Source organism: Protopterus annectens, chromosome 7.part0 (genome assembly GCF_019279795.1).
Source record: "Protopterus annectens isolate FY-2018-M chromosome 7.part0, PAN1.0, whole genome shotgun sequence".
Classification (NCBI taxonomy): domain Eukaryota; kingdom Metazoa; phylum Chordata; order Ceratodontiformes; family Protopteridae; genus Protopterus; species Protopterus annectens.
In genome coordinates, this window is record NC_056739.1 from 68,061,092 (window position 1) to 68,087,308 (window position 26,217).

General features: G+C 40.0%; 1 protein-coding gene across 1 annotated transcript in view; it reads right to left on the reverse strand.

Moving 5' to 3' along the window:
• LOC122806233 (green-sensitive opsin) overlaps window positions 1-26,217 on the reverse strand; it is a 216,866-nt gene that overhangs the window by 73,735 nt on the left and 116,914 nt on the right. Inside the window, exon 3 of the mRNA XM_044076483.1 lies at window positions 25,290-25,455. Within this exon, the coding sequence (XP_043932418.1) occupies window positions 25,290-25,455 (166 nt within the window). The remainder of the gene's footprint in view (window positions 1-25,289; window positions 25,456-26,217) is intronic.

Genomic DNA, 26,217 nt, shown 5'->3' on the forward strand with positions numbered 1-26,217 from the left:
ACTCAGGGACTGTATCATCATTAACCACCAGTTCAGCACACTGCTGTGTATTGCTTTTGAGGTTTCTGACATAGCTGAAGAAGGCCCTATAGTTGTCCTTCACCTGGGAGGCTATCTTCACCTCAAAATTGAATTTATTGGACTTAATTAGGCCTCTCAGCTGCCTGTTTATTTTGATGACAGAGTTCTTATCTTTATGGGAGTTACACTTCCTGATTTTAGCTGCATTTTTTTTTTATTTTGTTGTATAACCTGTTTAGACTGAGATTCTACCAGGATGATTTGTTTTGGAGTTAGTTTTGGGCTTACTTCTGTCAGGTGCAGCAGCCTCTACATAACTATTCCCATAGTTATAAAGCGTGTCTGTTAACAGTTCTGTATAGGCCACTGTTTTTCTGGATTTGGAGGGGCATAGAATTTTGACAAACTATTGCTTAATAAAATATGTTTTGCCTTGGAATAATTTCTAACTCTTAGCAGGTTTACTGGGGTTACCAAGTTGATTTGTTGGAACCTCTAGTGGGAATATACACTAATTGGTTAAGGGTGTTTGATTTATGAAGTCCAGGAACCTCTGTGCCAGCAGATTTTGGGCCGTGTTGAATTCCCTGTCTGTAGAAGGATAATTAAAGTCTCCCATAAGTAAGGTGGTAGGTTGAATGGTGAGTGTCTCCAATAAGTTTAAGTATAAGCTATGGGATTCATGAGCCATAGAGGCTTGCCAGCATATGGTACAGAATTTTATCTATGGTGACCAAGAAACTCTAGTGCATCATCCTGTTTAACCAGCCTACAGATATGCTTGTTACTGATGTATATCAAGATGCCTCCACCTTTAGTTCCTGTCTATGGAGCTACTGATCAAAATGTGTGTAAGGCACTGAAACCTTGCACTGCTGGGGTACTCTCTGTAGCTTTAAACCTTGTCACGGTAACTGCATAGATTTCTATAGTCTCAAGGGTGAAGAGGGCTTGGAGGGAGTTTAGCTTTTAGTTCAGGCTCCTGTCATTAAGTAGTAACACCCTGAGGTTCAATTGAGTTGATTTTGCTAAGTCTGTAAGCTTGTCAGTTTGGCATTGCCTAAAATAGGCTCTATGGGGAAGGATAAAGTTTTAGTCAATATTCAAAAACCTAGAGGAGACAGGTGCAGACCATCCTTGGCAAAACAACATGGTTTGTTAACTATGTCTTCACATGCTGACATATATTGGATCCCCACGGAATGACACCAGAAACTCGGTCAATTGTTAAAATCAATCATCCTTTGTTGATATGGTGGCATCATTCTTGGTGAAGGTAATATGCTGCTCAACGCTAGGCTAATACCAGCCTGAGACACTTAGTCAGAGAGATCTATAATGTCTCTCTTCATATAGTCCAGGAAGGTACTTCTCAGGTCATTTGCACCTATATGGACTATGACGGAATCATACTGGTACCTCTAGTGCAGTAACCTGAGTACATGCATAATTTGTCAGATCTTGGCTCTGTATAGTTATATTTCCATGTTCGGCCTGGTTTGAGGAGCATCAGTATGTCTTACAATGGAGTCCCCTAAGACTAGAGTCCAGGGACAGGTGTTTGCTTGCCCTATGCACTTTGTATTTGAGGCTCCACTGAATGATACTGTATGTATATGTTGTTATGTACTGCTTTTGTTAAGTGTTTTGGGGTTTGCTGAGGATAATATTGGCTGATGGGTGTTCTAGGAGGTCTTTTTTGTTTAGGAAGATTGCATTTAAGTGACTCAGTATCTGTTAGTCCATGTGTGTGCATTGTGTGCTATGTGTGGGAAGTGCTGTCTACATGGTTTTGGCAACTTGATGTGTGTGTTTATGAAAGAGTTTAGGCTCCAATGGCATAGTGTATGTACACCTCTTGCACACTGTATCTGTAACTTTAAGGAGTAAGTGGTTGTCTGTAAACATGAGGCAAAAAGTGCATTTAGACAGCATTTGCAGGACCTATTAGATAAAGCAGGACAACAGGAATGGGTGTTGATAATGGGTGACCCTAATGCACATATCGGGACATACAGAATAGGATATGAGGACTGCCTGAGACCACATGGATGGGGCAACAGAAATAAAAGAGAGGGCATTCTAGACTTCTGTTTAGCAAATGGCTTGATGGTAGCCAACACATGGTTCAGAAAAAGACACAGTCATACAACGCATATAAAAGTGGCCAACATGCAACTCAGGTGGACTTCCTCTTAGTAAGGAAAGGGCACTGGGGTCATACCTTTCAACTGTCCAGATTTTTGCAGAATAACAATCAAAGAACAGCAAGGCTACCACAACCATATAAAAAGTAAAAACATGTATATTTAATAAATCCAGGATAAGTGCTTTTGCGTTATGTAACGCTTCTTCAGATCCAGAGTACAAACATATGAAAGCAATTTCAGATTTAAATAAAACAAAAAAACAATCATTGAAGGGCTAAAACAAAATCCCAAAATGACATCACACAACTACTTCCTCCTTCTTCTGTTTAAAGCTGGCTTGAGATGGACAGCATCATTTAACCCTGGGTACTTATTAGCCTGCAACTTAAGTATCCAGTGTAGCTCTAAACTTTCCACATGCCCTCCCAAGAGTTGGCCTTCATACATTGCAGGACTCTAAATAAAACCATGTCCTGGATTTTCTTTAACATTTTTGGCTAAAGCATTTTGAATGTTTAGAACATTTATGTCATGGTGATGTCCTCAAATTCTGTCCTTTAGTTTTTGCACCATCTTACCTACATAGAAACTGGTGCAGGCTCTACAAGTAGCAAGATAGACCATATTGTGGGTCTGACAGTCTGCATAACTTTTCGGTTCAAATGTAAATTCTAAATTAGGATGCTCAAATCTATGCTGTTTACTAATCATAGGGCATAACTTGCAGCTATGACAACGGAACGTACCCAACCTGTGCAAAAGGGGTTTGGCCAGACATGGCCCTGTGTCACATAGCAATTGTTTCAAATTCTTAGAATTCCTGAAGGGTTTGGATCCAACAATGCCTGCTGTTTTATTATCAATAGTTAACAGACCCCAATTCTTTTGAATAATGTCACGAACCAAATATACATCATTAGTAAACTAGTAAAAAAACTCACTTCATTATTCACCCACTTCTTTTTCTTATTGTAATGTCCTTGACCTTATTATACTGTCCTTGACCTTATTATTGTACTGTCCTTGACCTTATTATACTGTCCTTGACCTTATTATTGTACTGCCCTTGACCTTACTATTGTACTGTCCTTGACCTTACTATTGTATTGTCCTTGACGTTAGTATACTGTCCTTGACCTTATTATTGTACTGTCCTCGACCTCACTATTGTACTGTCCTTGACCTTATTATTGTACTGTCCTTGACTTTATTATACTGTCCTTGACCTTATTATTATACTGTCCTTGACCTTACTATTGTACTGTTCTTGACCTTATTATTGTACTGTCCTTGACCTTACTATTGTACTGTCCTTGACCTTGTCTATTAAATAAATATGGTCTAGTGGTTGTTCCCCTGTTTGACATAACCCTTTCCATGGTTGGCTCTATGTCACTCATTACATACCCCCTAGCACTAAACTGGGTGGATAGCAATTCCATATTGGAAACACAATCCATGGGTTTAGTACACAGTCTGGACAATCTAGTAAACTGACTCTGTGCAACATTGGGGAATATGTACCTAGGGTGCATACTGTCATGTACTAACAGACTGTTTCTCCTGTAGGCTTTCCTAAAGATAGTAGTGTGTATCTGTCCATGTATATTCTTGGTTACTTTCACACCCAAAAGGTCAGTACTTGAATCAGATACTGTGTACGTAAAAGATAAGAAGTCAGTAACATCATTAACATATTTAAAAAACTCTTGCAACTCAAAAAGACAGCCATCCCACAATATAAACACATCATCCACAAAGCGTTGCTATAATTTGATGTGACTGGAGAATACAGGACGATGGCATGCATGCTCTTCTTCCCAATAATCCATTACCAGATTCAAGTAAGAGTTAGCACAGGGGGTCTCACACACACACACACACACACACACACACACACACACACACACACACACACACACACACACACACAATTTATCAGGTCAGTTTGTACATTTTTATTTCTGCCACTGAAAAACAAGTAAAGTGGTAACTTCTTGTTGTTGAAATAAGAAAGGGGACACGTATATTTTGAGATGATTGCAACCAGCAACAATCTAAGAAAGTCATTGAAGAAATACTCTACTGGTTCAACTCACATGAAGCGCTAACCCAAGTTGCTGCCTAACAGAGACATATGACGCTGGGCACAGAAGTAAACAAAATTCAGCTTTTAATCATCTGACAGTCTGAAACAGAATAATGGAAAATATATAGTCTCACTAAGACTAATATTTCTGCATAATACTCTGCACTATTTAAAACATCCATCATGCAACAAATTTCTACAGCAGCTAAAGTTGCAGGCTGTGACTGAAATAATGTTTGCCTTGGGCATTCCCAGCCCAAGCTCATAATTTTACACCTTCCTTAGTTCCTCCCACTCTAAACAGTTGGCTACCTCTTTCCTTCCCAAGAATCCCTGTCCAGACATAAGGACCCAGTTCGAACTGAGGCACTACGATAGTCTTCACTTAAACACAGGACAGTAAACCACCCCCTTGGGACCCTAATGAATCTACATAGCCGTTCTGCTATTGACTTATTAACTAAAGCACACAAGATGCTCTCCTCTGTCTAATACATTACACTACCTGACTAGTCATTATTAATAGCTTATAACCAAAACACTTAAAATACACTATTTTTTATAAGATCATAGGAAGTTATTAGGCTACTGGCCCTGAGGTCCTTACAAGCCTAGCCAGGAATTTAGCCCATGTTCCAACAAGTCAGCACCTTATGCCACTGTCCAGCAAGGGCATAGGTGGAATCCCAGGGGTGTATTTTCTGTTCCCCATCCAGTTATCCATGTTACACTTAAAAGGTTTAATGAGGTACTCTGCTTTACATGGAGAGGGAGTCTGTTCCACAAAAGGGTGAATCTCTGGCGCACAAATCTATCTCGCCAACAAGTTCTATTGATGTCACAGACCAGATTGAGGTCGTGTGTGTGGGTTACTCAAGTGGAGCTTGACTTGCGGATATGCAGCAGTCCCATCAGGACGGGGTCTGAGATTGCTTGGTATGCCAGACAGAGGACACCTCTGAGGAGTCTGTAGGACACTGAGTAGAGGAACAGGGCTTTTAACATATCTGTGTAGGGTAGATGTTTGAGGCCCTGGATTCTCTGGATGAGGAATCTCTGTGGTCTCTCCAGCTGCTACATATGCTTTGTGAGGTACATGCCAAAAGGGGCATTGTATTCAATAATCGGTCTTATAAGGGAAGAATACAGGGATGTTATGACCACCTTGTCCCTGGATGAGATACCCTTACTAATGAGGTGGGCCATGTAGAAAGCTTTCCATACAATGGAGGCAATATGGTGGTCAAATGTCAGTTTGCTATCAACCTGGGTTCCCAAGTCCTTCACGACTGATTGCATGCTTAGTGCCTTATTATCAATGTGATCATTTGTGGGAACATCATTCTCCCCAAAAGGGATGATGATGATGCATTTTTTGGCATTCAGTTTGAGGCCATGTTTCTGGCACCAGTCTTTTGTTTGGATGAGACCCTCTTTGAGGATGTCCACATCACTAGGGGAATTGATGACAACACCCAGCTAACAGTCATGTGGAAAGTTGGTCAGCCATAGCCCACTAGATTTGGCCTGCACCTCTGAGAAGTATATCTCAAACAGCAGAGGCCCCAAGACCGATCGTTGGGGTACACCACTTGTTACGGGTCTACTACTTGAGGTGGCATCTCCTATTTTGACTAGGTGGGATCTATCAGTGAGCCAGTTTGTTACCCATCTGGTAACATATGGATTGATGCCTAGATGAGAGAGTTTATCTATTATACCCAAGTGGGGAATAGTATTGAAGGCCTTGACTAGGTCAAGGTAGGCGGTGTGCTCCATCTTCACCTCGTCTATGGCCTTGGTGACTGTCTCAAAGAAGTCAACCAAATTTAGCAGGCATGACCTCCCCTTGACAAAAGCAAACTGTGTGAGATCAAGTGTCTTGAGGATGCCAATGTCTTTGTTAATGAGGTCCATGATAATCCACTCTATGGCCTTGCAGATCAGGCTAGTTAGGCTGATGGGTCTATAGTTTCCTGGATCGGTGGATTCTCCACCTTTGTGCAAAGGGATGACAGTAACTGTCCTCCACTCAGCTGGGATGAAGCAGGTACTCAGGCTTTGGTTGAATAGGGTGCCAAATGGTGCTGCAAGTTCCTACCTGAGTTCATGTAGGATGCAGCCTGGGATGTTATCAAGTCCCATGGAGTCTGTATTTTTTGCCTTTGAGAGGGCAGTGATGACTTGCTCCCTAGAGATAATGGGAGGGGGGCAGTTATTGGAGATGTCCTGTTTTACTGATGGGGGGGGCAGAGGGGTGAAGTTTTCACTGAACCTATCTGCCAGCAGGTTGGCGATATCTACAGGGTTTGTATATGTGGTGCCCTTGACTGCCAAATCTGAGCAGATCTGAGTGCTTCCCTTGAGATTGCGGACATATGTGAAGAAAGCCTTATGATTGTCTTTAGTAGATGTGGCCAGTTTGGACGCGAAGTTTGCTTTGGAGGATTTCACTAGTGCTTTTATTTGCTTGTTCAGGCTAAGAAGAGATTGCTTCCAATTAGACACCTGCTCCTTCTTGGTCCTGGACAGCATTTTTTTTCCTTTTATTATAGAGTTTATTTATTGTAGATGTCTACCAGACAGGTTTACTCTTCCTTAAGGAGGATGATTTCATCCTGTCTGATATTCTTGATTCCATGTAGCTATATAAATGCTCATATAGTACTTTGGTGTAAGTTTGGACATATGTGCCAGTTTCTGCTGAGGGGGAGGGGGCTGTGAAGCTGCTTATACCATTCCTCAGGAGATTTTAATCAGCTTTGGAGAAGTTTTTTTTGTTTGACCCTAGCTCAGGGGGGGGGGGATGGTGACCTCGAAAGTGACTGCTTTATGCTCGGATCTTACCAGGGATGATGACACTGTTGGGATGCTGCAGTGGTTACTCATGTTGGTTAATACCATGTCCAAGATATTTTCACCTCTTGTGGGGGTATCAACCAACTGGTTCAAGGCATTTGCATTGACAAAATCAAGGAATATCTGGCAATTTGTGTTTTGACATGAGTATTTCTTCCAATCTATGGTTGGGTAGTTAAAGTTAGCCAGGATTAGGGTAAAGGGTTGAATCTTGATGGATTCAAAGAGGTCTAGATAGGTGAAGTGGGCATCTTGAGTCAGAGTTGGAGGCCTGAATTAGCTATGATTTGAATAGGGGTCTTGTCAATTGTTAACTGCACCGGGAGTATTTCCTGTGCATCATACTGTTTGACCAGCCTAGAGGTGTGTATGTCTTTTATATATATTGCAACTCCACCTCCTTTTGTTTTACTGCCCACAGCTTGGGGTCTGAATGAATGATAGGATGAGTAACCTGGTATGGCTGGGGTGCTCTCCACAGCTTTGAACCAAGTTTCTGTGACTACACAAATGTCAGCTTCTTCCAGGGTTAAGAATGCTTGCAATGAGTGCAGTTTCATGTTTAGACTCCTAGCATTTAGCAGCATGACCTTTAATTTATGTTTTGATAATATTTTCATGTTGGTAGTTTTGACCTCATGGCATTGCCTAAAAAGGGCACTATGGGGGAGGCAAGAGCTTTTGCCAGGAGCCTGAAGCCCAAGGGAGACAGATGCAGGCCATCTCTGGCAAAGCATCATGGCTTGTCAGTCATGTCATCCGAGGCTGTCAGGTACTGGATCCCCTTTGAATTACACCAGAAACTAAGCCAGTTGTTAAAGTCAATCATTTTCCGTTTGTACTGAGGCATCATTCTGGATGACGGTAGAATGCTGCTTAAGGCTAGGGACATACCTGGCTGGGACACATACTCAACGAGTTTGACTATGTGTCTCTTCATATAGTCCAGGGAGGTACATCTCAAGTCATTCACTCCAACATGGACTATGACAGAGTCATAACAGTACTTGCTGAGAGACTTGAGTGCATTGGTGATATTGCAGATTCTGGCACCCAACAAACAACTAACCGTGGCTTTCTCCTTATCCAGCCTGGTGAAAGGCATATCTATGTGTCTCACAATGGAGTCTCCTATGACTAATATGTTGGGTTTATGTCTAGGCCTTAGTGGTTGTGAGACACTATGTGTGGCATGGTGGGCAGTGGAGTTTGCAAGTGTTTATACCTCAGAGGTCACTTTTGTTTGGGTATGCTTTTGTTTTCAATATTTACATCTTTTAATTAGTGCAAACAAAAACACAGAAGAACTCAGAAGCGGCCCAAGTTTCCAGTATGAAATTGTAGTTTAATAGTAAAACATAAGTGCTTTCACAGGAAAAACCTGCTCCATCAGATGTCTATAAACACAACTAAAAAACAACCTTTTATACTTAGGTATAAAGTGTCACATGATATAATCAAATTCAAATAGTCCTATCAAAATACACTACGCTGATGAGCGTGCTCAAATGCTTATACTAAAAAATCCCTTCTAACATAGGAGGCTTATAACCCCATCAAAACCCTAAGCTAATGAACATGCTCAAACACTTAGACTAAAAACTTTTTATCTAACATAAAATCTTCCATTATAATATATATATTTTTATGATAGGCTTCTATATTTATTATAATGGAAGTTTTTATGTTAGATAAAAAGATTTTAGTCTAAGTGTTTGAGCATGCTTATTAGATTAGGATTTTGATGGGGTTATAAGCCTCCTATGTTAAAAGGGATTTTTTAGTATTAGTATTTGAGCACGCTCATCAGCGTAGTGTATTTTGATAGGACTATTTGAATTTGATTACATCATGTGACACTTTATGCCTATATATAAAAGGTTGCTTTTTAGTTGTGTTTATAGACATCTGATGAAGAAGTTTTTTCATGTGAAAGCACTTATGTTTAAATTATTTCATACTAGAAACTTGGGCTGTGTTTTGTTTGCATTTATCTTTGGTTTATTGGATTCAGGAATCTGTGTTGGATGGTGGCTGTTTTTGTGATTTTGATCTTTTAACTAGTATTTACATTACATGCAGCTTAAAATACCTCAAACTACTACCTTATGAGCAATGTCACTTATGGAAAAAGACAGCACATTCTAGGAAGAAGATTCCTTGTCTGTAAAAACAATTATATCATTATGGCTGTCACAGTATGAAGTCTTGGAGTAAAACATATTATAAAACAATGCTAATAACCATTTAAGGGAATGCAAGAATATCACTGTAACACAGGATATGCTTACTTAGTTTCTCCTGCTAGTGGTTATCTAAGCACAAAGGGATGCTTGGGCAAGCTCTGCAGCTAGAGTTTTTATTTACAGCCATTCAAATGCATCCTTATGTAGGAATGTGGATGAAGTTATATGACACTGAAACAACCAATTCATAACAGAATTTCAAATAATTGAATTTTAATTTTTAGAAAATTAAACTTGAAAACTGAAACTTCAAAACCAAAGTGTAATAACAGCCATGAAGCCAAATCATAATGTATTTCTGTATTCAAGAGTGCACCAACCCTCTCTGCAGCTCAGTATGCCAACTTAGAGACTGCAGTGTCTCAGAGGAAGAGGGACTTTTACAGAAAACCATCACTAATAAATGCTGTAAAAATATTTACTTAAAGTTATTAGTCTGCACATTGCAGTGCTACTGTTTGCATTATGAATATTTTCATATTCACATTGTAAACGTGTATTCTGTTTTTCAGATGAATAAATTGCATTAGTATGTAGGTTATTTTTATCTTCATTTCATTTTACTTTTAGCTTTATAATGCTTTCTATGTGTTTAAAGCTACACTAATTATATACAAGTGTATAAACAATTTAATTGGCTCTGTGGCATAGAGTGATACAGCTCTGACTCCTGGGTATGGGATGAGTCAGATGGGGGTGGAGCTGCGGGAGTGGACTATGTCTGCTAACCCATGTCAGATGAGTGGATGGGGAGGATCATGTTCTCTGAAACACCTCTGTAGTTGACTCTTTGTGAAGACTAGTGATGCATAAGGTGTGTTGACCTCAAAGCAGTCAAGCCTATGGCTGAGTACAAAATGGACAATGTACTCCAACTCCTTCGGCAGTACATGTGAGTGTAAGGAACTGGGCTAGGCCTTAAGGGGAAATCCCACCCTGGGCAGCAGTATAAGTCTACCCCAGGATGCCCAGAATATGAACAGAGCTAATCTAATGGAGGATAGGTGATTCCAAAAGACCCGAGGAATAAAGACAGGCATTGGGAGTAGTTGATGATCCATAATAGCCCCACTAAAAAATAGTTAATAAACGATTTCAAGATTAGTTTATAGCAGTTACATTTCACTGTTCCTTTACTATTCACAGCAAGATTAATCATTCAGTTTTTTAGTTTCATGCTGTGATCTGTCATAAATTTGTATAACAGTAAATGTTGAAAGGCATGTAAAGAAGTTGTTTGTGCTACATCTTTGGGTGACTAAACCTTTGTTGCCTTTTCAGTATTTTTAAGTTAGATATTTTCTCAGTACTGTGAGCATACCTCTCAACTGTACAGATTTACACAGAATGTCCAGATTTTTGCCTCATATTTTTGGTGTGTTCTTCCTAACATCTGTACTTTTCTGGCAAATAGTTGAGGATTGAAGTAATTAAATAATGACAAACATTCAAGTTTAAGACTCCACTTCCTTTAGAAAATTCATGCTAACGCAAAACCTATTATTCTAACAACTTTCTAAGTTTGTAAGAGCAATATTTAAAATCTGTCCCTATTTGTTACCCCATCATTTTAGGTTTTGTCCAGATTATTTGCTCTAAGAGGTTGAGAGGTATGACTGTGAGATTTTATACAGAATGTTTTGAATTTTACCAAGCTGAAAGACACATTCATTCATTCTTTGATTACTCACTTATATCCATTCAGGTTCACAGGGAGCTGTGCCTATCCTGATACTCAAACTCAAGGGCTCACACACCATACACAAAAACACACACACACACACACACACACACACACACACACACACACACACACACACACACACACACACACACACACACACACACACACACACACACACACACACACACACACACACACACAAACACACAAACATGCCCACACACATATACACACTCACCATACACAAACACGCTTACACAGCATACATACACACACACACACACACACACACACACACACACACACACACACACACACACACAAAAACCATACACAAACATATTTACACACACACCATACACACACAAATACATGCACACAAACAAACACACTCACACATGCGTGCACATAGACACCCACATACATTAATGTGTACTCGTAGTTTGGAAGATTGCAAGTTTTTACATACTGGACATCTTTCAGATGCAGGGCAAACACATGCAGCAAATAAAACTGTATGCAGATACAGGGAAAATGTGCAGGCCCAGTACAGAAGGTGCCCTAGCCTAGAACTGAACTGGATAACAAAGTGCTGTGAGGCAGCAACAAGAACTAATGTGGAACATTACAAATTCTCATATATTGTTTCCCATGCATTTCTATGACAGGATGTGCATCATTTTAATAGTCACACCATGAGTAATACAAGGGCAGTTCCACAAAATCCTCTGAGTCACTGTCACTTACAGCAGTCTATGAGAGTTAGTGGCACTAAACATCCTCAACAAAAGACAATACATTCTGCTTAACCTTGCTCAATAACAACTCTGATTATTTCAGAACTGGAAGCAACCTTGTATTGCTTGTATTGTAAGTTATGTCACTTAGTGGTTTCCTTAAGGAACTGTCAACCTGGAGCACCTAAAGTGAACAAGTAGTTGTACCAACAGCTGTGTTCTGTTCACCATGTGATGCACACTAAACCATGTCACAAGAGTATACATAACCTTTTAGACAGTGATACACACTAAACCATGGGACAAGTGTGTACATAACCATGGGACAAGTGTGTACGTAACCTTTTAGTCACATCTTTAACACATATTTGTGCCACTTAAGTTTCTCTCCCTACAAAATGTCCGCAAAATTCTTTAGACTTTTATTTAAGCCTATAAAGTCTAACTAATTGCTACAGCAGCACCAATAGTGGTAGAAGAGGGGAAAAGACAGTAATGGCAGATTTCTGGTAGCACAGGGATACTTGCAAGGGAGGAGAATTGTGCTGGCAGATATTTATATTCCATCTAAAACTGCTGTTATAAAGCTTAGAAAGATTTTGGGAGAAATAATCAGCTTTCACTAGGGAATATTACTTATAGGTGGGGACTGCAACTTGATTTGCAGTAGTGAGGATGCAGCAAGGGCACCTAGAAGGGAAAGTATAACAAAAGAGGGTAGATTTCTGAAGCAATTTATGAAAATATTTGGTATGGAAGACATGAATTCAGTTGTAGGAACCCAGAGAGAATTTACATATTATTCCCCAAAGTAAAATAACTGGGCTAGACTAGATAGAAATTATATTTCACAGGAACATGGGCATTTAATTGAAAGCTTTGACAAATATCCAATAACTATTTAATTTGCCAATAACAACTAAGATAAAAATCCAGGGTAATGAAGTAAAAAGAGAGACACTGGTGCTTCCCCACATACCGGATAAAAGGAGAGGAATTTAAGGAATGGGTAGTGGAAATTACTGAGAATTATTTAGGAAGATAGACATTTCTTCATTAGTTGTAGCTAGCAAGTGGAATAAAATGAAAGTAGAGTTTAAAAATATAGTAGAAATAAAAAACGAAAGACAGATGGTTATGAAGTAACAGGAATCATTTAGACGGGCTGACAAATATTAAAATATTACAAAATAAGGGGATTCTCACAAAACAAGAAGTGGCACAATTGTACAGTGCTAAAGAGAAAATAAGGGCGTAATTGGATAATACACGTGAGTTTAGAAAGACTGCTGCTAAGCAACTGTTTTTTGGTAATAACTCCAGAGCACAAAAACTTTTAGCACAACTTAGGCAACAAAATGTAGAAAGAGTTGTTGGCAAGCTTAGGGTGCCTATAACAAGAAAAATAACCAGAAATCTTGTAGCGATATTAAAAATATTTCAGAAATTTTATGAAAATTTGTATGAAACAGAGAAATTCAGAAGTCAAGAAAGAGCACAAATGGAAATATTTATGGAAGACTTAAGCATGCCAAGATCAGAGATAAATGATGCTCAACAAATAACTGTTAAGATAGGGCATGAGATAAAAATGGTGATGTTTAACCAATCTGCAGGAATGAGGAAAAGGTAACCATTTGCACCACACCACACTCATCACATAGTCTGACTAAACATAGACCACCAAAATCCACACATAGAAACACAAAAACATTCACAGAGGCTCTCAATAATAATCTGCCCAAGCAACAGAGACCTCCAAAGCAGAAACGCAAACAACCTCAATCCCACAACACAACCCAAATGACACATAGCCCACAGACTCAGTGTGCCACTCAACCACAGCCAATAAGGCAAAACAACATACCCAACACACTAGTCATAGGTGACTCTATAGTCAGGCACACTGATGTCCCACTCACCAGGCTAAACAAGGAGAAGGTTACTGTCAGCTGCCTGTCGGGTGCCAGGATCCACCACATAACCCACACCCTCAGGTCACTCCACAACAAGTACAAATATGACTCCATCATTGTCCATGTTGGTGTGAATGACCTGAGATGTACCTCCCTGGACTACATGAAAAGAGACATGGAAGAGCTCTCCGATCTTGTAGCCCAGGCAGGTATGACCCTAGCCCTGAGTAGAATTCTGCCATCATCCAGAATGTACAGTACTGTGAGCATACCTCTCAACTGTACAGATTTACACAGAATGTCCAGATTTTTGCCTCATATTTTTGGTGTGTTCTTCCTAACATCTGTACTTTTCTGGCAAATAGTTGAGGATTGAAGTAATTAAATAATGACAAACATTCAAGTTTAAGACTCCACTTCCTTTAGAAAATTCATGCTAACGCAAAACCTATTATTCTAACAACTTTCTAAGTTTGTAAGAGCAATATTTAAAATCTGTCCCTATTTGTTACCCCATCATTTTAGGTTTTGTCCAGATTATTTGCTCTAAGAGGTTGAGAGGTATGACTGTGAGATTTTATACAGAATGTTTTGAATTTTTACCAAGCTGAAAGACACATTCATTCATTCTTTGATTACTCACTTATATCCATTCAGGTTCACAGGGAGCTGTGCCTATCCTGATACTCAAACTCAAGGGCTCACACACCATACACAAAAACACACACACACACACACACACACACACACACACACACACACACACACACACACACACACACACACACACACACACACACACACACACACACACACACAAACACACAAACATGCCCACACACATATACACACTCACCATACACAAACACGCTTACACAGCATACATACACACACACACACACACACACACACACACACACACACACACACACACACACACACACACAAAAACCATACACAAACATATTTACACACACACCATACACACACAAATACATGCACACAAACAAACACACTCACACATGCGTGCACATAGACACCCACATACATTAATGTGTACTCGTAGTTTGGAAGATTGCAAGTTTTTACATACTGGACATCTTTCAGATGCAGGGCAAACACATGCAGCAAATAAAACTGTATGCAGATACAGGGAAAATGTGCAGGCCCAGTACAGAAGGTGCCCTAGCCTAGAACTGAACTGGATAACAAAGTGCTGTGAGGCAGCAACAAGAACTAATGTGGAACATTACAAATTCTCATATATTGTTTCCCATGCATTTCTATGACAGGATGTGCATCATTTTAATAGTCACACCATGAGTAATACAAGGGCAGTTCCACAAAATCCTCTGAGTCACTGTCACTTACAGCAGTCTATGAGAGTTAGTGGCACTAAACATCCTCAACAAAAGACAATACATTCTGCTTAACCTTGCTCAATAACAACTCTGATTATTTCAGAACTGGAAGCAACCTTGTATTGCTTGTATTGTAAGTTATGTCACTTAGTGGTTTCCTTAAGGAACTGTCAACCTGGAGCACCTAAAGTGAACAAGTAGTTGTACCAACAGCTGTGTTCTGTTCACCATGTGATGCACACTAAACCATGTCACAAGAGTATACATAACCTTTTAGACAGTGATACACACTAAACCATGGGACAAGTGTGTACATAACCATGGGACAAGTGTGTACGTAACCTTTAGTCACATCTTTAACACATATTTGTGCCACTTAAGTTTCTCTCCCTACAAAATGTCCGCAAAATTCTTTAGACTTTTATTTAAGCCTATAAAGTCTAACTAATTGCTACAGCAGCACCAATAGTGGTAGAAGAGGGGAAAAGACAGTAATGGCAGATTTCTGGTAGCACAGGGATACTTGCAAGGGAGGAGAATTGTGCTGGCAGATATTTATATTCCATCTAAAACTGCTGTTATAAAGCTTAGAAAGATTTTGGGAGAAATAATCAGCTTTCACTAGGGAATATTACTTATAGGTGGGGACTGCAACTTGATTTGCAGTAGTGAGGATGCAGCAAGGGCACCTAGAAGGGAAAGTATAACAAAAGAGGGTAGATTTCTGAAGCAATTTATGAAAATATTTGGTATGGAAGACATGAATTCAGTTGTAGGAACCCAGAGAGAATTTACATATTATTCCCCAAAGTAAAATAACTGGGCTAGACTAGATAGAAATTATATTTCACAGGAACATGGGCATTTAATTGAAAGCTTTGACAAATATCCAATAACTATTTAATTTGCCAATAACAACTAAGATAAAAATCCAGGGTAATGAAGTAAAAAGAGAGACACTGGTGCTTCCCCACATACCGGATAAAAGGAGAGGAATTTAAGGAATGGGTAGTGGAAATTACTGAGAATTATTTAGGAAGATAGACATTTCTTCATTAGTTGTAGCTAGCAAGTGGAATAAAATGAAAGTAGAGTTTAAAAATATAGTAGAAATAAAAAACGAAAGACAGATGGTTATGAAGTAACAGGAATCATTTAGACGGGCTGACAAATATTAAAATATTACAAAATAAGGGGATTCTCACAAAACAAGAAGTGGCACAATTGTACAGTGCTAAAGAGAAAATAAGGGCGTAATTGGATAATACACGTGAGTTTAGAAAGACTGCTGCTAAGCAACTGTTTTTTGGTAATAACTCCAGAGCACAAAAACTTTTAGCACAACTTAGGCAACAAAATGTAGAAAGAGTTGTTGGCAAGCTTAGGGTGCCTATAACAAGAAAAATAACCAGAGATCTTGTAGCGATATTAAAAATATTTCAGAAATTTTATGAAAATTTGTATGAAACAGAGAAATTCAGAAGTCAAGAAAGAGCACAAATGGAAATATTTATGGAAGACTTAAGCATGCCAAGATCAGAGATAAATGATGCTCAACAAATAACTGTTAAGATAGGGCATGAGATAAAAATGGTGATGTTTAACCAATCTGCAGGAATGAGGAAAAGGTAACCATTTGCACCACACCACACTCATCACATAGTCTGACTAAACATAGACCACCAAAATCCACACATAGAAACACAAAAACATTCACAGAGGCTCTCAATAATAATCTGCCCAAGCAACAGAGACCTCCAAAGCAGAAACGCAAACAACCTCAATCCCACAACACAACCCAAATGACACATAGCCCACAGACTCAGTGTGCCACTCAACCACAGCCAATAAGGCAAAACAACATACCCAACACACTAGTCATAGGTGACTCTATAGTCAGGCACACTGATGTCCCACTCACCAGGCTAAACAAGGAGAAGGTTACTGTCAGCTGCCTGTCGGGTGCCAGGATCCACCACATAACCCACACCCTCAGGTCACTCCACAACAAGTACAAATATGACTCCATCATTGTCCATGTTGGTGTGAATGACCTGAGATGTACCTCCCTGGACTACATGAAAAGAGACATGGAAGAGCTCTCCGATCTTGTAGCCCAGGCAGGTATGACCCTAGCCCTGAGTAGAATTCTGCCATCATCCAGAATGATGCCTCAGTACAAGACAAAATGATTGACTTCAACAATTGGCTAAGCTTCTGGTGTCATTCTAAGGGGGTCCAGTATCTGTCTGCTTGGGATGACATGGTCGACAGACCACGATGCTTTGCCACAGATGGTCTACACCTGCCGCCCCTGGGATTCCGGATACTGGCAAAGGCTCTTGCTGCCCCTATAGTACCTTTTTTAGGCAAGGTTCAAATAACAAATTCACCACCGTAACAGGAATAGGCAAGCAAAAACTGAGGGTAATGCTACTCAATGCTAGAAGTCTAAATCTCAAAATGCACTCACTCGAGGCACTCCTTAAAATGGAGAACATTGATATCTGTGCAATGACTGAGACCTGGTTCAAGGCTCCAGAGAGCACCCCTGCACTATCAGGCTATAACTCATACCACACTTTTCGGCCTTGTAACCTGGACCAAAAGACCAAAGGTGGAGGTGTGTCCATATTCATTAAGGATATCCACAGCTCCTGGCTAGTTGCTCAGCATAATGCATCCAAGGTTATCCAAGTGCAACTAACTCTGGGCAAAACTGCAATCCAAATTGTAGCTTGCTACAGATCCCCCACCATGCCCTAGGATTTCCACTCCTCTTTTCTTGATATACTGGAAAATATTAGGGTTCAACTAAACACCCTAATAATGGGCGACTTCAACTACCCCACCATTAACTGGGAAACTACTCATGTACCAACTCCTTAGCTCAACGCTTTCTGGAATTCATAAACTCCAATGCCCTGGATCAACTTATCCACACCCTCACCAGGGGCAACAATATCCTAGACCTAGTCATTATCAACATGAGTGACCGGTGTTCCACACCTGAAGTCAACTCCTCGTTGGTCCAATTCGACCATAAGCTAATCACCCTTGATACCCACATCCTGCTCCCACCCCCCATTAAGAAACCACGGTAAAAAATTTCTCCAAAGCCAACTTCATGCTTCTTAAGATAGAAGTGGTGAACTTCATGACACCCATGCAGATGGACAATACAGTTACAACTGCTGAATCCTACACAAATGCATTCTATAAGCACTTACATGAGTGCATGGATCATGCTATCCCAAAGAGAACCAAGACACTATTCTCCAAAAAAGGAAGCCAACCTGGTGGTCCCCTGCCATAAACAAACTGTACAACAGAAGGAAGAAACTGTTGCAAAAGAGAGTAAAATCCCATGGGTGGAGGAGTTCCCTGGTCAGCCTCAGTAAGAAGCTGAGATCCCTTATAAGATCCTACAAAGCTAGCTACGAAAACAAAATCACCACTAATTCTAAGGACAACCACAAAGCATTCTATAGCTATGTCAAGAATCTCAATGGCAACACCCAGATCTGCTCTGAGTTACAGCACAATGGCACGAAAATTACAGAATCAACTGATATTGCCAACATCCTGGTAGATAGGTTCAGTGCTAAACTTACCCCCCCCCCCCCCGCCCCCTAAAGGGCCCATATCTATACAGGAAGAATGCAGAGTCCCTGTAATCACAACTAAGCAGGTAAAAGCTGCACTCCCTAAAGCCAAAAACACAACATCCATGGGACTGGACAACATCCCAGGCTGCGTTTTACACAAACTTCAGAACGAACTGGCACCCCACTTATGCACCATGTTCAATAATAGCCTTGCATCAGGCTTTGTGCCCACTGAATGGTGCACAGCAACAGTTATTCCACTCCACAAAGGGCGAGCCACCACTGATCCCGGGAACTATCGACCTATTAGCCTGACAAGCCTGGTCTGCAAGGCCATGGAACGTATCATCATTAAACTCATAATTAAAGACATTGGTAACCTCCAAACTCTGGATCCCATCCAGTTCGGGTTTGTGAAAGGCGGATCATGCCTTCTGAACCTGATCAACTTCTTTGAGGCAGTCACCAAAGCCGTAGATGAGGGTAAGGTGGTTTACACAGCCTATCTTGACCTCGCCAAGGCTTTCGACACCATCCCCCATTCTGGAATTATAGCTAAACTCACTAAACTAGGTATAAATCCCTACGTCACAAGATGGGTTGCCAACTGGCTCACTGACATAACCCACATTGTAAAAGTTGCAGACTCCAAATCTGACCTCAAAGCAGTGACAAGTGGAGTACAACAGGGTTCCATCCTGGGACCTCTCCTGTTTGGTATCTACTTCTCTGAAGTACAGGCTAACACAGAAGGCATCCGGCTACTGAAGTTTGCAGATGACTGCAAACTAGGAGCCATAGTCAAGTCCCCAAATGATGTGGACATCCTACAGAAGGGCCTCGCTGAGACAGATGCCTGGTGTCAGAGCCATGGCCTCAAGCTCAATGCCAAAAAGTGCAGTGTCATCCCCTTTGGTAAAAACTCTGTACCCATGAACTACCACATAGGCAGCAATCTACTTAACACCGAATGTGTGATAAGAGACCTTGGGACCCAGGTGGACAGTAGTCTCTCCTTTGATAGTCACGTCGCCACAGTAGTCAGGAAATCCTTCTACGTGGCACACCTCAATCATAAAAGGGTTCTCATCCACGAAATAAGAGGTCATTGTTCCCCTCTATTCGACACTCATTAGACCCATTATACAGTACAATGCCTCTTTTGGAATGTACCTCACAAGACATCTGCAGCAGCTGGAAAGGCCACAGAAGTACCTCCCAAAGAGGATTACTGGCCTCAAACAAATACCCTACACTGACCGCCTCAAAAAACTCCAGCTTTACTCTGTAGCATACCGCCTACTCTGAGGTGATCTCTGCCTAACATATAAAGCTATGTCAAACCCAGAGCTGTTGGACATGCTACACCTAAAGAAATCCCAATCTCTCCAAGCTACACGCTCTAGGGACCTAAACTTGTCACCACAATAAACGGGACATGCTGGAGGGATATATTCCTGTCCCAGAGACTTCCCATACTTTGGAACAGGCTACCCATCTATGTCAAGCAAAGTTCTTCATTAGCACTCTTCAAGAAAAATCTTGATGAGTGGATGGGAAATAGGAAATACGCCCTGGGGATCACTTCTGTGTCTTTCTTGGGTGGTGTAAGCCAGGGAACCTTGTTGGCTAGGCTTACGTAGGCCCTTGGGCCGATAGCTTAGTACCTACCTATGAACCTAAAAAAGTTTCCAGGAATAGATGGTATTCCAGTGGTAGTTTGGAAGCAAGGAGGGAAGAAAGTGATAAAAATCTGGACGGTTTTGTTTCACAGTATTTTAAAATGGAGGGAAGCACCAACATCTTGGAAGAAAGCTGCGGTGGCTGTAATACCTAACAATGGCAAAGACCCATCCGATCCAGCTCCATACAGGCCCATTTCAATGTTAAACCAGGATTATAAAGTGTTTATGTCTATAACAGCTAAAAGAATGGAAAAGGTGGTGCCAAAGTTGATATAGATTAATATGGATTTGTTGAGGGGAGGAAAACATTTAACAATATTGATATATGAGGGACTGGGGGAAAAATTAAAGTAGCAGGGTTCTTCTCTGACAAGTTGTGTCTGAACAGAGGAACCAGGCAGAGGTGGCCTCTTTTCTCTTTATATTTAGAGCCATTGAAAAAGAAAATAAGAGACTCAGAAATTCAAGGCTACAATTGGTATGGTAATCAAAACAAGTTGGCTTTATTTGCAAACAATATTATTTTGTACCATATCAAATCAGAAAAGGACATCTGAGTGTTATGGAACATTTTGAAATGGTTTCAAGTATTTTGGGATATAAAATTAATGAAGATAAAACAAATACTATAGCTATAATATATGTACCCACACGTCAATTGATTCAGCAATACCCATATTTATGAGGATAGAGAAAAATGATGTATTTAGGAGTATGGGTTAAAAAGCATTCTGTTATGGCAGCTAAGAATATGTGGGAAGAGACTAAACAAAAAATAATACAAAAACAGAAACCAGAAGCCCTTGCTTAAGGATATAGACAGCAAGATAGCAAGCAGTGAAAGTGCTTTTAGTCACTTTAGTTTTATATACAGGTCAGGCATATTTCTATCAACCAGAAGAGAAGTTGTGGAGAATAATTAATAAATAGTTGAAGGATTTTATCTGGGAGGGGAAGAGAGCTAGAATTAAATGGGATAGGTCATCCTTCCAATAGAACAAGGTGATTTAGGATTACCTGATTTGAAGGGATATTTTAGATCTACACAGTTAAGACATATATACATGACACAAGGGGTCTATATTATATAATCAAACGCAATAAATAGTGAACGCTATATAATCGACCTACTAACACCGAAAAAACTAAATGTTGAACAAATATATCAGCAATTTTTTTTCCCAGGGGGAAAAAATCTGATCCATTAAAAAAAAAAAAAAACACAAAATAAAGTGGGGGGCGAACCTCCCTACTTAAATATGCCAACTCCAAGATCGCACCACAGTGGAGGAAATTGCAAAGTCCCGAAAACAGACCAGTGATTTTTTTCTCTAGGAAAAAAATTACTGTTCCGTGCTTTTGGGATTTTGCCATTTTGGGTAAGTAGGTTCAGTTAATCAGCGTTCGCAATTTAGTGCATTCACTGACTTAATAGGGACCCGACACAAGCACAAAGCTTGGATGCAGATCATGAAAGAGAACAACAGTAGCCATACAGAATACTGAGAATGGAGAAAATAGATTTTGCTGATAGGAATGACTGCAATTAGGGGTACAGAGAATAAGTAAGAGGACGCTGGAATTTACTGGAGAAAACTGACAATGGAACCAAGGTATTGGTAGCAAATAACTAGAGAAGGAAAGGTAACAGAGTGGGAAGATGCCAAGAAGATGTTTGGACTGCAGAGTAGAGACTGCCTTCTGTGCTAGGCATCGATATCAGAGTATAAGCCAGGGGTTCCCAAAGTGTGCACAGCGGCACCCTGAGGAGCCATGGCTTCCTCACAGGGGTGCCGCAAACTAATACCCTTCATTTAAGATTTTTTTTTTGTTTTTTAATTATCGCACTGTTTGAGCTGACATCATCACGTGCATGATGACATCACTTCCATCAGGGCTACCAGCCTGTTGGAATTGAGCAAGGAGCTCATGCATTTCTGGCTGGGCATAGCTGCTCAAATGCGAGTGGGAACAGCAATGAACGGATTATGTTTGGGGAACAAGAATCGGACCTGTGGCGGGTATGGCCAGAAAGAATGAAGATTCCATGCAAGTAAGGAAACTTTCAGAGAAGTGTGTGTGTGTGTGTGTGTGTGTGTGTGTGTGTGTGTGTGTGTGTGTGTGTGTGTGTGTGTGTGTGTGTGTGTGTGTGTGTGTGTGTGTGTGTGTGTGTGTGTGCATGTGTGCATGTGTGCTTGTGTGTGCATGTGTGTGTGTGTGTGTGTGTGTGTGTGTGTGTGTGTGTGTGTGTGTGTGTGTGTGTGTGTGTGTGTGTGTGTGTGTGTGTGAAGCATTCATTGAGCCGTTTGACTGTTTGGTTATTGTTTGACAGATAACTGTGAAACCAGGGTAGCATAGTGTGATCAAGATTTAGTAAAGTCAGTCTGTGGAGAAATATTCTTGGTAGGTGGTACTGAATTTCTTAGATCAAAGAACAGAAAAGATACTAGTTTACAAGACTCCGTCTGAAGACTGATTTAGTTGTTGAAATGGAGGAGAGCGGTAGTAGTGCTTTGGTGATGTCTAAAACCATTATAAGCTGAAAAGAGAACTTGTTAGCAAGAAGCATGAGGAGCTGGCTTGGATGCACCTTTCAATTATTTTGATAAAGCAGAGATAGTATGACAATGGGGTGATATCTGTATGACAATGATGTGACCGTGGGAAATTCAGTGGAAATACCTCCCTCGTGTGGAGTATTTTTTCCAAAATATCTGTTGCATAGTTTTCTTGGACTGACTTATTTATTAAGATTGAGACAAGCTAAGCTAGTGTATCAGCAGCCATTTAGAGGTATTCAGTGGGGAGTTTATTAATAGCTAATGTGCTGGGTTTAAGCTTAGGGAGAATTTTTAATAGTGCCAGTGGGAGCAGGATTGAAATTGAAAACAAGCTTATGTGTGGATTGTTGGAGGGTATTTTAAATGTGTCTGATAGGTGGCTGCTAGTAAGAGTGGATGCATTTTCAATGAAGCATGTGTTGAATTGGATGGCAATGGAATCTACATGGTTTGCACTGGTAGGAGGTAGCTCAGCTGGGCCGCCAGGGTTAAATAGATTATTTATGGAGGTCCAGAACAGTTTTGGATTCTTTTAGTGAGTATTTTGAAGAGAGGTATAATAAGTTTCTTACCAGCTGTAATGAGTAGTTTGGTTTGATTCTGTAGTTCTTGAAAATGTTGTAGGTTGGATTGTATTCTCTTTAGAAGCTAGACCTTCCAGGCTTTATCTCTTAGCCACATGAGTTATTTTGTGACTTTTGATAGTCATGGAGCAGAGTTAAATTTTACTGTTTTGCATCTGATAGGTGCTTGTTGTTTTGTTTAGCACACTGAGAAAGGTTTCATTGAAATGAGTGACAGTTTCATCCTGGGACAGAGATTTTAGTATTTGCCAATTATAATGTTTTAGGTTGGATATGAAGGTGTCACTGTTAAACTTACTTAAATTGTGTAAAAGTTGTAGTTAATGCTTTTTGTGGTATGAGTTTCTTCCTACAAGTTTTGGAAGGTAATCTCTAAGAGAGTTTGAAAGGGTGTAAATACATGCAATTTTATTTGGGTTGGATGTAAGAGTTCAGGCAAAGGTAGATTTTTTTATGGTTTGACAAAGCCCTATAATATGCACTTTATGCGCACCACGGGGGAGGGCCTTGAGAAAACCTGGATTCATCAAGAGAGCCGAGAATCAAAAAGTTTGGGTACCACTGGTATAGGCAAAGAGAAAGGGATAGTGGAATCCTTTGTGAAAGACCTGCTCTGGTAGAGTTTTTAGCTGAATCTAGAAGAGAAGCTACTGTTTTAAAAGGGATAAGTGGTAGGGCATATAAAATATTGCATGATAACTATAGGAACCAAGCAGAGGAGGTTAGGAAACATTGGGAAGAGGAACTAGATAAGCAATTCCCAATGAAATAATGGGAAGACCTGTGTATAGCTACCAAACATCCAACAAAGTCTGGAAGATTTAGGATTTTTGCTTGGAAATGTTTGCATATGTATTTTTACACCCCAAACAGACTCCAAAGAAATTTTCCTTAGGTAGATGTCAAATCTTGGAGGTCTGATGGGGGAAGAAAGAGGTAACTGGAAACATATCTTTTGGGAGTTTAATGAGCTAGCAGACTTAAAAATCCCCTACAGAGTGCTACATCAGAAATACTGGGTAAGAAAATGGGAGTAACTAAGGAAAATATTTTTTGAGCTGGGATACTGGATTTGAACTGCCTAAACATAATAAGGCCATGTTATGTTTAATTTTGGTGGCTGCCAAAGAAGCAATTGTTAGAAAATGTAAATCATGGTCTAAACCAGCTGTATTTGAAGTATTGAAGATTGTAACAGAGATAAAAGAACTGGAAATGGGATCTTTAGAAAAGAGTGTGAGCAAATTACATAGAAAAAATGGAAACTTTGGGAACAGTACACAAAGAGTAATGCTTTTGAGAAGTCGTGAGGTTTAAGGGAAGCCAGGAATTTAACAATTTATGTAATGTTGGATTGATGATAGTTATACAAAAGAATACATGTGATGTATAATGTTTGCAACTGGGAGCATGTTAATATGGTTTGTTTTCTTGTATATAAATGTTTGTCTATGTCCTAACTGATAATTCAATAAAGATGTTAAAAAAGACTATAAAGTCTGTCATGAGTAAATTAACCTGCAGATTTGAAATTGTAAGTAAACTTCTTTCCTTATTTGTTACTTTTACCATAATTTCATATCATTTTCCTGAAACCTGCAGCTATTTCTGACTTCCCTGTAATAGAAAATGTGTGCAAGTCTGTTTTCATAACTGACTGTTGTGCCACTTAATTGCTGGCCTGCAGAGGGCAGCATGGTACATCTGTGGTAAACGCCTGACCAAACACTGTGCAGAACTGACAGATATTACTGATGTATGAGTTCCTGCGTGTGGAATTATACCTACCTGCTTTACTTTACATATGAGGCGCCCATATGAAGCAAAGATGACGGTAACAGGAATGAAGAAATGAGCTACGAACATGTAGATCACGTATGATTCATTGTGGTAATTAGGATTCAGTGTGTAATAATCAGGTCCACAAGAACACTGCACGCCCTCTGGGATATATCTATAAAAAAGGGAGCAAAATGATTTTAGAATCGGCATCGCAACACAGATTTTATAGCAAACAAATTAAATGGAATCTCTACTTCTGCAGACAGATGTAACACTGAAAAAAGCAATGATTATGCATTTCAACATAAATAAAATTATTTTACCCATGGCTTCTGTTTTATATGAGGTTAGAGGATGCAGCATGTATTTTTGTAAACTAGAAACCAATGGGTTTCTGCTAATGGGTCATTGTGAGGGAGTGGATTATTAGTAGTGTGAATTGTCACAGCGTTTGTTACCAGCAGGTTGGATAAAGCTACGTTGTTAGCGAGCAGCAAACCATGGTGACAGTTATAAATACTGCCTAGCAAGCGAGAACTATTACCCCCATGTAGGATCACATTTGCTTACATCAAAGGAAAGCTCTGACAAGTTTTTCCTGTCCCTTTTTGTATATTCCATAGCCTTTAGTACACTGGACCTTATAGCCCAGAAAATGAATTACATGCACAATCTTTTTCTTTTTTGTTTTTTTGTCATCATTTCCAGAGTTTCTCTTTGACAAACGCTCTCCTTCTCCAGAATGCAGGTTTGTGTGGCAGTGCTTCCTTCAGATGTTAACCCCTGATTTATATTATTTGTAAAAGTGCACATTTGTTACCCATCATGCCTTCTCTGGTTACCAGCATTCTTCACAACACAATCCTTTTACTTGTAGCACCTTTACTAACACTTAAATGCTGCATCAAAAGGAAAACTCTGCTGCTTTATGCAT